Raw genomic sequence first — 16,074 nt, 5'->3', positions numbered from 1 at the left:
GAACAGGGTTGCATTCCGAGAGAAGGAGTAGTTCGGGGAACCAGTATTGTCTGGGCCATCGAGGAGCAATCAGGATCAACCGGCATGGCTGTTTCTTCATTTTCCTGATAACTTTCGGGATCAGAGGTATCGGTGGAAAGGCGTACGCGAAGATCTGATTCCAGTTCAGCGAAAGGGCATCCCCGCACGAGTCCTTGTGGGGAACCCAGCTTGCAAAGAATGGGCATTTCCGGTTCTGGAAGGTTGCAAACAAGTCCAAGTCCGGATGCCCCCACATCTGAAAGATGCGACGCAGAGATGGGAGATGGAGTTCCCACTCGTGAGTGCAGCCCCCGGACCTGCTGAGAGAGTCCGCCAAAACATTTGCGATCCCCGGAACGTGGATCGCTGACAGATGAATATCGTGAGTCAAGGCCCAACTCCATATTTCTTGCGCTTGTTGAGATAGTCGGACTGATCTGGTCCCGCCCTGTTTGTTTAGATAATACATGCAGGTGGTGTTGTCTGTCCGTATCAAGACTGTGGCACCTTGCAGAGTCGCTTGAAAGGACTTCAGGGCTAAAAATATGGCGTGTAACTCTAACCGGTTGATGTGCCATTTCATTTGGACCTGGTTCCACTTCCCGCTGACCGTCATGCCTTGGAGGTGTGCACCCCAGCCTGTCATGGATGCATCGGTCGTCACTATGAACCTGGGAACTTCCGTTAGCATGGAGCATCCCACTTGTAGGTTGGATCGGTGGGTCCACCATGCGATTGCTTGTCGCATGCGAGGTGTAATGTGGAGGATATCTTCGAAAGATCCTGTGGCTTGGATCCATTGGCGACTGAGTTCCTCCTGTAAGGGTCTCATCCGAAGACGGCAGTTGGGAGTGAGCAGAATGCAGGAAGAAAGCATTCCGAGGAATGACTTGAATATGCGTACTGAAACGAACTTTCTTAGTGACAATGTCCTCGCGAATCTTTGAATTTTGACTTGTCTGTCTTCTGAAATGAATACTAGGGCAAGGTTGGTGTCCAGTGTCGCTCCTAAGAAGTCCTTTCTCGTTGTAGGTGTGAGGCGAGACTTCTCGAAGTTGATTGAGAAACCTAGGTTCTGCATTACCGACAAAGTTCTTTGGACGTGATCTTGAGCCGTGTCGAAAGAACTGGCCTTGATAAGGCAGTCGTCCAGGTATGGATAAATTCGGATCGATTGCAACCGAAGATGGGCCGCCACTGGGGCCAGCATCTTCGTAAACACTCTGGGGGCTGAACGCAGGCCAAATGGGAGGACCTTGAACTGGAAGTCCCTGCCAGCCACTCTGAACCTGAGAAACTTCCGATGCCGTGGGAAAATCGGTACGTGGAAGTATGCATCTTGAAGGTCGAGTGTTGCCAAAAACTCTCCCGTCGAAAGAAATTGGAGGATCTCCTGAAGTGTTAGCATCCTGAATGTGAGTTTCTTCAGAAACTTGTTTAATGCTCGCAAGTCGAGGATGGGGCGCCACTCTCCTGACTTCTTGCGAACAAGGAAAAATCTTGAGTAAAAGCCTCGTCCCCTCTGATGATGAGGCACTCTTTCGATTGCCCCTTTCCGGATCATGGTGTTGATCTGGACGAATAGTTCCTTGAGGTGCGCTGGATCGGGTCCTCTTGGGGGGCAATTTGGGGGGATTTTTACGAATTCTAAAATGTGTCCTCTGGCCACTACATCCAGGACCCATTTGTCTGTAGTAATTTTGGACCAATTTAAGTAATGCTGGGATATTTGACCTCCAATTTGGTTCGGGTTGGGACAGAGTGATGGCAGGATGCGTTCCTCATTTCTTGTTGTCTCTTCCTCGATAATTAGATTTTCCTCGAGGTTGAGAGTAATTTCCTCTCTTCTGTCCATAGGTTTGTTGCCGGTAAGGCTGAAATCTTTGGTTTCCTTGGGTGGAGGAATAAGAGCGTTGTTGGGCGTATCCTCCTCTATTATTGAAATTGCCCCTTCCTCTTGTGCCACGAAAGGAAGATTTCCGGTACTGAAGGGTACCCAGTGAACGCGCTGTTTCCGTGTCTTTCTTTATTGCCTCCAGGGCCTCATCAACATGCTTGCCGAATAGTGACTCTCCATCAAAAGGCATGTCAATGATTCTGTTTTGAACCTCCTGCCTAAAGGAGGTTGCTCGTAACCATCCTTGCCGTCTTAAAACAGTTGCACCCGCAAGCTGTCGAAAGGCAGTGGCAGCAACGTCCACAGCAGCGTCAATCATCTCCGAGGAGACACACTCTCCTTCCTGAAGGATTTTCTTGGCCTCAGTGCGATCAGGCTCGGGGAGCTTGTTTACGTACGGTGAGATGTCTGACCACATCTGTCTATCATATCTCCCTAAAATGGCGAGGGAGTTTGCGGCTCTGACGGTTGTGGCTGCAATGGTAGAAACCTTCTTGCCAATGGAATCAAGGCGTCTCCCATCCTTGTCTGGAGGGACAGCGACCTGAGACGTAGGGTTGGAAGATCTCTTCTGCGCTGCCTGTGCCACCACAGAATCGGCTTTAGCTTGCCCGACAAGGCATGCTGGAGAAGTAGCAGGCGCCCTATATTTTTTATCTACTCGAGGGAGCACTGCTGGTAAGGAATTCGGCTTGGCCATGATTTTAAGGCCCTCCTTCCAGATGAAATCTATAATTGGAATGGTCCAACTCTGCTTGTGAGGGGTAGATTTAAAATCATACAAAAAGCAGTCTTCTTGCTTAGCTTCCATGGTTATTAGAAACCTCCTAGTCGCTCTTTCCATGATCCTGTGAAATGAGGCAATGTCCACGGGTGGTGACTCAGAAGCAGTAGGCTCCGCCGGAGAGGGTGTGTTCGCATTGTAATCCTCATACTCCGACGATTCAGAGGCTTCATTCAGCTCTCCTTCTTCCTGATCATCCTGTTCCGAAAGCTCCTCTTCTCGTGGCTGAGGAGATGAAATCGGTGACGTATGCAACGTTGAGCGACTGTCCTCCAACGCATTAGAAGCCCTTGGTCTTGTACGCGGAGAGAGGGAAGGCCTTCCCTGCGGCAAAGGTGTAGACATCACTGAGTCACCTGACTCAGAAGGCGGGAAACGTCTATAATAGTCACTGAGCATGTACTGTAAGTTGCGGAATAGCTCCTCAGGCAGTTGCCTATCAGTGTCAGGTCCTTCAGCACGCGGAGCAGGCTGAACGTCCTCCATGTCATCCTCAACATCCTCCTGAACTTTAATATGGAGTTCGGATGGACTCCTAGCTGGCCCAAAGTTTTCGCCCTCTTCTTCTTCATCAGAATCCAAGAGCTTGTCAGGCACCACGATGGTAGTAGAAATAGAGTCCACAGTAGCTCTCTTTTTTAATAAAGTAGCCGTGGTCGCAGGAGATGGCAATGGAATCCCTGCTGTTTGTGCGGACCAAACCTGCAAAGTAGTGCAGCTTGAAAGAGGCGGCGTGAACGGGACGCCTGTATGCTGTTGACAGTGCTGTCCCGCCGACGGAATCGTCGTCGACGGGGTCGTCGACGGGGTCGTAGACAGTAGCTTTGTCGACGAGTGCCTTGCCGTCGACGATGATCTTTTCGTCGACGAGGTCGTCGACGGTGGTGTCGTCGTCGAGGCCGTCGACAGTGGTGTCGTCGTCGAGGCCGTCGACGGTAGTGTCGTCGTCGAGGCCGTCGACGGTGGTTTCGTCGTCGAGGCCGTCGACGGTAGCCTCGTCGTCGAGGCCGTCGACGGTATCTTCGTCGTCGAGGCCGTCGACAGTGGTTTCGTCGTTGAGGCCGTCGACGGTAGTGACGTCGTCGAAGGTGGCTTCGCTGTCGACGATGATCTTCTCGTCGACGAGGCCGTCGACGGTGGTGTCGTCGTCGAGGCCGTCGACTGCAGTGCCGTCGCTGGGGCCGTCGACGATGGTTTTGTTTTCGTCGACGATGGCAATTTCTTAGAAGAAGAGGACAAAATCGCCGGCGGCACCTTGGCCATCGTCGTCGGGGCAACTGCCGACGACGAGATAGGCCTAATCTGGACATGAACCAGTGTGGGCGAAGAAGCTGAAGACATGACAAGTGTAGGCTTCGGTGAGGAGAAAGTCATAGTGCAGGTGGTAGAAGTGGCCACATGAGAAGAAACACAGTCCTTCCTTGACGTTGAAATTGTCAATAATGGCAACTGAGGAGGCACAGATTTAGAAGATTTCTTAGGCACTGCCTTAGTCCCAGACTTCTTAGAAGGCGTAGAATCCCCTTTGGAAAGTGGGATAACTTTACTTGAAGAACTAGGCCCAGGAGCATCCAGGGAAGATTTAGACTTCTTAACCCCCTTCGCCCTCAGAGATGAAACATCAGTTTCAGCCTTCCTCTTAGTTGATAGAAATGAAGAGCCGGAACCCAAACTTCCTACCTCAGAGATAGGGTCATCCTTGTTCCTTAGTCTATTGAGCCACAATAGAAGGCGCCCTTCTCTATCCTTGATGGTCTTGGAGGGGAAAGTCCGGCAGATCTTGCACTCCTTCACCACATGATCCGGATAAAGACAATACAAACACTTCTTGTGGGGGTCCTCCTTGAAAAGTCTTGACTTCCCACAAGAGTCACAGGCTCTAAACAGGGATTTAGATGAAGACATCTGGGAAAGTTGAAGAATTTAGAGATATAGAAGAAAAAACTGAGCAGAGCTCAGGGAGACTCCCTTCACACAACGTGCGGTAGAAAATCTGAGAGCCTGAGCCTCTGGGGAGAACATTCTGGTGGGTGCTGTCGCCTGATTGGCTGAAATTTGGACTAACACATAATGACCTAGATAGTCACGAAAGTGGAAGTTTTTTCTACTGTAGCTGGGGCTACTTACTTCCTGGTTTGGTATTTCTGTAATATGCTATATATTTTATGGCATTTTATTGCTTTTTTATGTACCGTGAGACTCCTACTCCGACGACGGGGAATGATTCAGGCATGTGAATCTATGAAAGACACCCCTAATACTGGAGAACTGAAAGTACTTCTGTTGCAAGAGACGTGCATTTTCAAAGATTTAAACTCAAAGTAGTTAAGAGTCTGTACACGGTGAGCACAGAAATCAGAAAAAGGTTGGGCAAGTGGAGGTGTAGACATTTCCTGGGATGACAGTAACTACAGATGAGGGAGAGGCTTTTGAATTTATCACACATCAAATGTAAATGTAAATGCCGGCATTTGTAGAGCGCACAGCTACCTCCAACGGAAGTGTCCCGGCGCTGTTCGTATACCGCTTAGGAACCCTTCCTGGTTTTTCCCTGTGAAATGTCCACTCCTGGGCACTCCCAAGGTGAAGCCAGGCATCCCAGCGCTGTTGGGGCCGTTGTGGAGATTAGGCAAGCTATTTCCCAGAGTTGCAGAGTGGGACCCATGATTAGAATAGGCACTGAGGCGAGAATGATCAGATCCGAGGAAATTGAGCCTAAGACCCGCCGAGGCGGGGTATTGAACCCTGGTCCCGGGCCAGACCTCTGCATCAGGGTCTGCCGCTCTAACCATTGAGCCACACTTCTCCACATCAGAAGACCAAACGATTACTATGGATACAGAGAGCATCCGATAGTCTGATACTGACTGAGCTCGATAACCCCATTGACAGACTAAAGGAGTTATTTCCAAATTACACCATTTTGTGGAGATATGATATGAACACTAAGCGTTTTTCATTGGGAGAGCATGCTTGCTCTTGAAGGAGCTTGAATGGGTGTTTTAGGGGCGGGGGTCCTTGATAAGACCTGGAACATTGAGATTCATTCCTGAGGACTTGCTGCAGCAGTTTACCAGGCACAATCTTGCGATTTTGAGTCCTAGGGTGAATGTAGGTAGGATTATGAAGCGTTCTGTTTTTTTCAGAAGCTAAATGAGGTCTTGATTATATCTACATCTTGGGTCAAATTTTCCACAATTGTTTGGGGTACTATCTTCATGACTGCGTTTTTGTGGATGGTTTGGGACAACTTATTCAGTGATAATCAGGACTGAAATTACCACGAAGCACAGCTGCAACTCTGTCACAACTTAAAATCAGTGGAAACATTAATAAATTAACAAATAAATAAGGGGAGGGGAGTTGGTCAAATATCTAGTTTTTTATTACAACAAAGAAAAATAGTGAATCCAGAATAAGAACAATCACAATATCGCAATAGCAAGTAGACATGTAGTTAACTGCTTCAATTCCCTTGTGAAGTATATATCATTCCAGAAAAGCTGTGCATGGGACCCCTTTATGCTAAACATATATACGCGTCAATATCTCCGTGGTGGTGGATGATTTAATACTGTTGAAAGCAAACAGGGAGCGGCCTGTTGGTTTCCTTTTTTACATTTGAAGATGGCTCTTGTAAGAATAGCAGGTGGCCGGTAGCCCCGCCGTCATCGGTATTTCCTGCCAGACTTTTGAATGTGAAATGTAAAAATACATATAATTATATCTAGCTAGATATTTGCCGCCCCGGGCATGGTGCGTTTTATTTTCTTAAGTTGTTAAAAATGGTGGACAACATCCTGTTGCTGTAGATGGTGGATGTCTGCCATTGTCAGATCCCTTCTAGGCATTGGTAAACTCCTGAGTAATAGAGCCCAGTGCTCACTTCTGGGCTGCTTCACTGATATGCATATGGCCCTCCCAGGTTCTTAGTCAGTGATCGGGCTAATGGGCTGGGGCAAGGGCAAATCACATTGCCCCTAGCTCCTCCATAAAAATGCCTAACAGCCAGATCCACTTGTTCTGTCAATAGAGAGTGTAGGAAGGGGGAAACAGGGCGGAGAAGCAGCCCAGCTAACTTTCTAATTCTAGATTTCAAGTACAGTAATGTGTTGATTGTCTAGTTTTCTCAAAGATTCCTAAAAGGAACTCATATTTGAAGTCAAAGCATAGTGAATATAAGTAGGGAAAATAGAAAGGGGTTACAAGCTTTTCATCTGTAATTTTTTAAACAAAAGGCAGGTCTAAAAAAATAAGGTACAATTCCATCCGTCAAACTCTTAGGGCATCATTACGATTTCCGTCGGAGTTGCCTCCAACCGACACGTCTCGGTCCCGACCGACCTCTGGTAGGCGGTTCCAACCACATGATTACGATGCAACCGAACACTGTTTGGTTGCATACTCCCTTTTCTCTATGGGAAATGGTGTTACGGCCGTACACCGGCCGTAACACAAGTTACCAAAGGGAAATGGGGGACGGGTTTCGAAAACCCTGCACCCTGTATGCCACACAGGGCAGGGATTTAGAGGGGGGGTTGGGTACCCGTCGACCCCCAACTGTAGACCGCGGACGCAAGGAGGCCCTGCTAGGGGCCCCCAAATCGCTTTCCGCCAGCCTTTCCGTGTCGGAAAGACTTGCACAGAAAGATTGTCGGGAACCAACATTGTAATCCTGATGGTGGAAACACAGTCCATAGGTGATTACGGTGCTGTTCTGACCAGCCGGAAGTCTTCGAGAGCTGGTCAGAGCCGCGTCGGAATAACCGGCCGGTTTACGCTCCGACCGCCGACATTGTTATTTGCCGGTCGGATTGCAAATCGACTGTGTCGGTCGGAAAGCCTCCGATGCGGTCGGAAAGCTTCCGACCAGCGGTCGGAGGCTTTCCGACTGACATTGTAATTACCCAGAGTATTGCAAACATGTACAGTGTGGTAAACATTCCATGATACCCAGAGTGAACATTTGAGTCTTGCTCAATAATGAAAGGTCATTGCCTATTGTCGTATATTTCCCTAAATTTTGAAACATCTAGTGAACAGACATTGTGGGTAAATGAAAGCTATGTATTTTAGAAAGGCACCCAAGATTCTAGTAGCGATAGAGGGCATTTGCACTGCTATGAATTCTGGATTAAGAATAATAACAGGTTATTCCAAGGAACGTTTTTTCAATAAGTGTTTTTGAAGACCCTGACTTGCAATAAATAGGAAGACAAAAAGATAGAGACAATCAATAGAGAACAGGAAATGCCCTATCATCCTGCATTGCCACACTTCTGCCAAATCAAAGTTCCTCCGCGAGTGTGGTGGGTCTATTGAGCAGGACAGGAAAGCTCCAAAAACGTGACTGTGTAAATATTTTTATTTGAGATGTAGAATTTAGTATATGAGTCTGGCATAAGCCATCACATACTTAAACCTACCAACCCTTGACACTTCTGAAGTCTACACTCGGGAGAGACCTGTGTGATGTGACTTGAATGGATGCCACCACTTTTATTTAACTTTTATATAACCAGAATTCCTATCAAACAACACATTTTCTGTGCTGCAAAGTTTCATAATTTCTGGAGAAAAGCAAACTTTTCACCGCAAAGCTTGCTACACTTCTATCTGCAAAACAATACCTTCCTTGCATGGGTGGGCCTATTGTAATTGAAAACAATAGTCCACAACTGTGCCCCTGAGAAGTAAATATAGTGTTAAAATGGTCTTCAAATAGTTAACTCCTTGCGTGCTGGTGACGGAACCACTCTGTCGGAATGGTTTCGTCACGGCCCGGCCGCGCGTCATTAATTCCGCGCCTGCGCAACGCGTTCTATTGAGCGGGCGGGGCCGTGACGGAACCACTCCGTCACAAGCACAGCTCGCCCGTGGCTCGAGACGGAGTGGTTCCTTCACAAGCATGGCGGCGCCACGGCGAAATTACCGCCGCGGCCAAGGGGTTAAAGTATTTGTCCATTCCATTGCACATGGTCCCCACACACAGGATACTCTTGATAACGGGAAACCTGCGGGAATTTTGGAAGTAGGATTTCTGCAACTTCCCTGACAATTTTGAATTTACTTGCACAGAAAAGTGAAATCATTGAGATTTTTTGCGCACATACATCTACATTTGCAGGGGAATCTGGGTAATCAAATGTGGCAGGATTCATCATGCATGCTCCAGAATCTCCAGTTTTCTGAAGTACCTGGAGTTCCAGGTCCAGATACTAAAGACATGCCCCTTAGATGCTTCCTGCGTCAAAAACATTCCCTCAAGACTGGTGTGTGGTTTCTTCCTCAAACCTATTAAAAACCCACATTTTTTGACACCCTCACAACTAGAAGATTTGGGCCAAACGTTGGCAGGAATATGTTCCTGCAACCAAAAGAAAAGTATCCAAACCAGCATTTTGCTTTAATTTACTTTTGACATTTCCCAAATGTACTGCACCCAGTATATTAACAGTGGACACCCTGAACTCCTAGAAAACCCACACTTCTTTGGAATCCTCATGCTCAGAAAAACCCAGGAAGACACAGATGAGGGTCAAAACTTGGCATGGCTATACTCCTGCAGAAGGAAGCTGGAGGGAATTACAGTTTTTCAGAGAAAAAAATGCTAATAATCTGGCAAATATAATGGTTAGTGTGCTCTGCCAGCCAGTCCACCAGGGCAAGGAAGGTTTGTCTACTATCCTTAAAGTTTTTATTATTCCACATTTGGGGGCCGATTAGGATGGAGGATTTTCCGCCTCCTCTGGGCCGGCGGAAGCCACCTCCGGCCCGGAGGAGGCGGAAAATCCATTGCGGGCTCACCAAAGACCCACCGCCACATTACGATGGCTGGTGGGTCTTGGTTTCTGTCCGCTGCTTTTCCGCCGCGGTCGGATTACAACCGCGGCGGAAAAGCTCTCATTTGGCTGGCAGTGTCTATCAGACACCGCCGGCCAAATTAGGAAGCATTTGAAAACATGCTTTTCCGCGGCGGTTTTTCCGCCGTGGAAAAGCATGTGTACTTTTGATTTTGGGGGCCCGTTGCGGGCCCCCAGGGTGTTGGTGGGTGGGGGGTGCACATGGGGGGTACCTATGGTACCCCCCAGCATTTACATGCACAATGCGGCAGGCACCGCGCGGTGCCTGCCGCTTTGTGCATGTAAATGTTACACATGCACTTTTAACATTGCGGCGGGTGCTGCTTGAAGCAGCACCCGCCGCAATGTTAAATATCCAGGATGTGACCGCCAGGGTGGCGGTCACATCCTAATCGCACATGAGGGAACGCCGCAGCCCATGCGGACGTTCCCTCATACTCTGGGGTCGCGGACGGACTCAAGTCCGTCCGCGATCCTAATCGACCCCTTGGTTATTAATTCCTTTATCTTAATATTATGTTAATTTTTAGAAAACTGCATTATAGAAATTTCCAATAATAGAGCATTAGATATATACAAGCAATCGGTCTCTATATTTTCTTATTACAACATATCCCCCATCACAGTAGTACCAGAGAAACTCTTCAACAGTGTGCCCACAGGACACAATTCCTATGCTGTGGATGTGACAAGTGCTTCCAATAATAACGTTTAATAAAGAATACTTTGGCCCTCATTACGATGTCAGTCCGAGTTGCCTCCAACCGACACCATTTCGGTGAGGAAACCACCCAACCATAGGTTGGCGGTTCCGAACACCTGATTACGATGCAACCGCACATAGTGCAGTCAGAAAATGTTACATGGGAGCTTGTGTGGCAGGCAGACACTGCCCGCAGCACAAGCTCCCATTGAAAACTGTTTTGAACATCCCTGCACCGTGTATCAGGCACCTCATGGTACCTGCCACACGGTACAGGGATTTTCGGAGGTCACCATAGGTGCACCCCAGGCCCATATGCGGAAGGCCATGGGGCTCTGCTAGGGGCCCCCAAAGTCAGTTTCAAACGGCCAATCCATGTTGGAAATCCGACATGGATTGGCTGTCAGAAACCGAAATCGTAATCCCAATGGCGGAACCAAGCCTGGCTTCGCCATCACTGAAGGAATTACTACTCTGCTCCTGTTCCGACTGGCTCACAGAGTCCGTCGGAAGAGGGGCAGAATCCCGTTTCGGTTTTCCCTCCAACTGCCGTAATCAAAATACTGTGATTTGAGGGAAACCTCAGGATGTCGGGCCCTTAATAATTAAGAAGCTTTTAATATTGTTTCGCTAATATATTTTCCCTACAAAATTTTTACTTGCGCAAAGTGACCCGTTCACCATTACATTTCGCCCATCAGCATCTACTACAATCACTGTTTAGGTAATATATGAGCATTTCACAGCAGCCACATTTGTGTATGGCATCGATTCTCTTTAATACATCCATGGGAGGGACAGCATAAGCAAGAGTTGCGCCATCTACCTACTGTGATACAAGCCTTCTACGGCAGTGTGTTTCTCTTCTCTTCCCTATTCCCCATTTTCCTCTTTTATCAACCTGTAGGCTGGAGATTTCCCATCACTCCACTTACAGTTTTTACTTGGTAGGTTAGCGTTGGAGCCCACTGCCTCCACATGGTTCATATTGAGCAGCAAGGCCAGATTAACAGCAACCAGCCCTGGCAGATTGCTGCTCGACAGGCCCTGGGGGTGGTTGTGGAGCTAGTGAGAAGCACCGCTCCCGCTTATGTTACAGGGGGCCGATTTTGCAGCACTGCTGCAAAACTTGCCCCCAGTACCAAAACCGCCCCCGCGGGTACCAAACTGCCCCTACCCCTCCGGCCCACCGGGGAAACCCCCAGTGCCCGCTATGGCCAGGCCGGCCCAGCTGAGTAGAGACAGGCTCCCTTAGTAGCCTTGAATTGAATACGGACACGAAGACACCAAGCATCCAGATTTGGGACGATTAACAGAATTCAGCTGTGGGAACCTGCTAGACCTGATGGATACTGAAAAGCTTTCTAACCACAGTCTTCTAACTATAACACAATCTCTTACTGCGGTTAAGGCTCAGAAAACACTCTTCGTACAGTAACTGCTCTGCATGTGCAAGTCTTTGATTTTTCTGTTTGTTGACACTTAAAATAGCTGTATTTATCTATCTGTATTTTTATGTTATTTCGCCATAGCCATAGCTTTGGACTTGGAATCATATGACTCTTTCTTAAGCTCAAACTGGTATTTTTGCAATAACACGTTGCTGACTCTCTCTGTAGCACACAGTGCGGAGGTTTGCTGCTGGTCCGTTACAGACCTATTTGATTAGCTTACATGAATGTATTTCAGATTTTTCCGCCCAATGTTCTCACTGCTACCTTTATGCCATTTATTTAATGTGTAAGTGTTGTGTAAAGTGCTGGGTGTCTTTCTGTAAGTTTGGAGCATTGAACATACACTGCAGAGCCTGAATATGGAACTTACCTTAAACGCCTGCTTGTAGCTATAGGTCTCCTGACCACCTTCCGATGCTTTGAGTTTGCTGAAGAGCAGAAGGTGCTCAAACAGGAACACGTGCCGCTGGGATTTCTTCCTTCCACAGAATATTGTGAACTCGTCCCGAAGAAGCAGCTGTCCATGTTCCTTCATATCCACCTAGCAGTGGGGAAGGGTGCAGATAAATTGGTATAAGTTTGTGTCATCGCCACGCCAACGCTACTGCCTCACCAAGATGACTACTGTAGCCGCTATTACACTCAAAACGTCATCAACTTTATCATAACTATCTAAGACGACAGATATTGATGCAAGAGCTTGCTTGCCTGTTTGGTGGGGATGAATAGGGGTCTAACTGATTTTCCCAAGGAATGTGCCAGCATAACCACTCTCACATTGGCCCATTGGATCAGCTCCCTCTCCTAGATTTCAAATTGAGATGTGCAGCCAATCATCCCACTGATCGGATTTAAAAAAGAACCAGGAAACCTATGTGCAGGTCTCTGTGTTGCCTTGAAGTTCTGTTATATAATGGAATGCTAGAGCATCACAGTCCCGCATCTTTGTATGGTTGTGTGGTCATTATGCTTTGAGAGGGTCCACCCCCTGTTTCCACCGTTCCAATGATGGGAGGTTGCTATCCTTCCAGGCCCTGGCAATGCCCCTTTTCGCTATCACCACCACCACCCCAGCAAGGCAGTGTGATTTCTGTCAGCATCTAGCTCTTCTATTGTGTGGAGAAGAACCCACTTAAGGTCACTCAACCCTACAGTCTTTCCAGGCATGCTAACACCCCCTTCCCAGAACGAGGCTAGTTGATCGCATGCCTAGGTCGTGAGGAGGAATTTTCCCCTGTCAAACTGACATCTTAGGCAAGTTGGTGTGTCCACCGCCCCCATCTTCCAAGATCTCTCCTGGGTGTATATCCTGTGTAAATATTTCCACTATATGAGGTTGAACTGCAAGGTAATTACTGTCTCTCTGTTAGCTGTCCCAGGTCTCCTGCTTAGGCCTCTCTCAACCAAACCAATGAACCTGGGATATTAGTCATTAATATTTAATACATCTGTGAGACTTTGTGGTTGGTTAGCTGTTCTGTACATATTTTGGCCTCAAGGAGATGGTATTCCAGTAAATGTGTGACTCCTCTGATCTTTTGGATGCGAGTGGGTCTTAATTGTAGATATCTGAAAAAATGATGAACATTGTAGGTCAAATTCTGCCTGCAACTCCAGTAAGGATTTAATTGTGGACCCTGACAAGATGTCCCTCAACCTGCTGATGCCTATGACATCCCAGAACTTACAGCCCTCTAAAGTAGTAACCTGTGACAGGTTGGTCCCAAGTCATTAGGAGATTTTTTTGTCAGGCGTTCTTTTCAGCCTAGGACTTTGTGAGAATCCACCAAATCATCAGTGCCACTTCTGTGGCTGCTGGAAGATGGTCCAGAGGAGTCCCTCCATATAGCAGATGGAGGAGAGGGGTTTCCAGCACTGCCCATCACTCAGTTGCACAGGCGGGATTAGCTGCGCTGTTGAACCACCAATCATTTATGGCAATGAGCGGAGATGCTCTGTAGTATGAAAGTATATCCATAGTGCAATACCCCCATCTTTCGTGGATTTGTAACATTTGGAAAAGGTAATCCAATTTTCGCCCGATCTCTTTGTTACCTGGTATGGGCAAAATCGCTGAAAAAATCGTTAATCATCAGCTCTCAGGGTTCTTAGAATGCAACGGGCTGCTGAGCAACTCTCAAACAGGTTTTCGCCCGGGACAGGGCACTGACACAGCCCTCATAGTGGTGGCAGAGGAGGCAAGGTGCATCTTAGATTCAGGAGGATCCGCAGTGGGGATCCTCCTGGATCTGAGTGCTGCGTTCGATACGGTGGACCATGAAATATTAGTCCACCGTCTCGCTAGATTGGGCATAGCAGGATCGGCCCCGAGATGGCTTGAATCCTTTTTGAATAAACTATCATTTAGGATCTGGGAAAATTGTGTTATGTCCAAATCTACTCCCCTCCAGTGTGGAGTTCCCCAGGGCTCTCCTTTGAGCCCTACCTTGTTTAACATTTATATGACCCCACTGGTGGAGGTGGTGGCCTCCTTTGGGATAAAATCTGTCACCTACGCAGACGACACCCAATTAGTCGTCTCGTTGACTCAACAAGAGGGATGTCCGGATAATCTTTCGGCCTGCCTCACCGGAATATTTTCTTGGATGACTGGCTCAAAGCTCAAATTGAACGGAGCAAAAACTGAGATCATGCTCCTGGGCCACCAATTTACATCTCTCCCCAAAGCTTTCTGGCCTAGCTGTATGGGTGAGCTGCCTTTGCCAAAAGAAAAAATCAAGAGCCTAGGGGTGTGGTTCGAACCCGAACTAACCTTCAGGACGCATGGTCAGAAAGTCGGTGGCGTGTGCTTCGGCCTGCTTCGGGCAGTGCGGAAAGTTCTACCTCTCCTGCCTTTCCAGTCCAGGAAACTACTGATCCAGGGATTATTTTATCCAGACTGGATTATAGCAACGCCTTACTCCTGGCAGCTCCGGAAGCCACCATTAATATCCTGCAGCGGGTGCAGAATGCAGCAGCCAGGATGCTCTTGGGGGCTCCAAGAAGAGCGTCGGCCAAACCGCTGTTGAGAGCTCTCCACTGGCTGCCAATTCGTGAGATAATTGCCTTCAAATCATCATGCATTGCCCATAAGACGCTCCAAGGCAAAGGTCCTCCGGCCCTTAGGAGCCTGATTCGTCCCTATAGACCCGCTCGGGCCCTCCGGTCGGATTTGGAAAATCTTGCCATAGTCCCAAGAGTTAGGAAGGCCCGCACAGGAGGACGCCGCTTTCCTGTAAATGCGGCAAAAAACTGGAACGCTCTCCCTAGGCATATCCGGACCGAACCCTTCTACCTTAAGTTCCGAAAGTCGCTCAAAACTTTTCTTTTTCCTAAGATCCCCTAAATACCGGTTCCTCTCGGAGTTTCTTCCTGTCATCTGTTGGGTTAGCGCTGGGACGCTCTAGGGCAGCCATGCGCTTTACAAATTAAATTTCATTTAATTTAATTTCATTTCATCCTTGGCACGCAGTGCCGCTACAGAAAGTTCCTCAGTAAGGAGTCTAGTTTCTTAAAGACTGAGAGGATAGTGGGAAGTAGTAGTTCTGCCGCTGATATATAAGGCGTGGAAGAACAAACATTTTCTATATAGCTGAGCGCTCGACATTGGACAATGGCAGTGTTGCCTAAAAACCCATGTCTCGGATTCCTAATCAAGATGAAGTTGGATATTTTGTTCCCAGGCCTGTGTGGGATCATTGGTCATGTACACTCCCAGGAATTAAAAACCCTCCCAAAGGACCAGTAAGTCTGCTGCCCAGTCCAGCGCCCTCCGGGCACATGCCAAGGGGTACACTAAGGATTTGGATTTGTTAATAATGAGCCGAGAACAAGCACCAAAGATCTTTAGGATCTGAAGACACGAATTAGTGGGGAGATCGTCCAAGAAAATCAGGACGTCATTGACATATAGCGTTACCCTATCACAGACCTTCAGTGCCCACTCATGACCCCTCACCAAGGCATCCACCCTCAACCACGTCGCCAGGGGCTGCTCCCCATCCGGAGAGCGATGCGTCCGCTGTTATTATCACTTGTGGAATTGGCTCTAGGAACGACCGTCCCTATCATAAAGTAGATATACATACAGAACCTCAAATAGAGGATTTCCTGTTAGAGACGCTACCTTATGCACAATGCACAAAGAACATCAGGTACTCTTCCTATGTTGAAGGGTCTTCTCAGTCACACAGAAGAAATATTCAAAGACCCAGTGAGGGCTAGGGTGTTAAACCCAAGAATTGATAAAAAATATAAGGCGGCTCCAAAGGATCCAATATTTATCAAAGGGCATGTACCTCTGGACTCGCTTGTAGTCTCAAACGCTCGTAAAAGAGCAAACTCATTATCTA

The 16,074-nt window shown here is 47.9% G+C and overlaps 1 protein-coding gene across 1 annotated transcript in view; it reads right to left on the bottom strand.

Moving 5' to 3' along the window:
• ARHGEF40 (Rho guanine nucleotide exchange factor 40) overlaps positions 1-16,074 on the bottom strand; it is a 312,707-nt gene that overhangs the window by 66,086 nt on the left and 230,547 nt on the right. Inside the window, exon 18 of the mRNA XM_086923058.1 lies at positions 12,093-12,263. Coding sequence (XP_086779184.1) covers positions 12,093-12,263 — 171 coding nt within the window. The remainder of the gene's footprint in view (positions 1-12,092; positions 12,264-16,074) is intronic.

The sequence above is a fragment of the Lissotriton vulgaris genome, chromosome 5 (assembly GCF_964263255.1).
Source record: "Lissotriton vulgaris chromosome 5, aLisVul1.2, whole genome shotgun sequence".
Taxonomy (NCBI): Eukaryota; Metazoa; Chordata; class Amphibia; order Caudata; family Salamandridae; genus Lissotriton; species Lissotriton vulgaris.
This window is presented reverse-complemented; position numbering and strand designations above follow the sequence as displayed.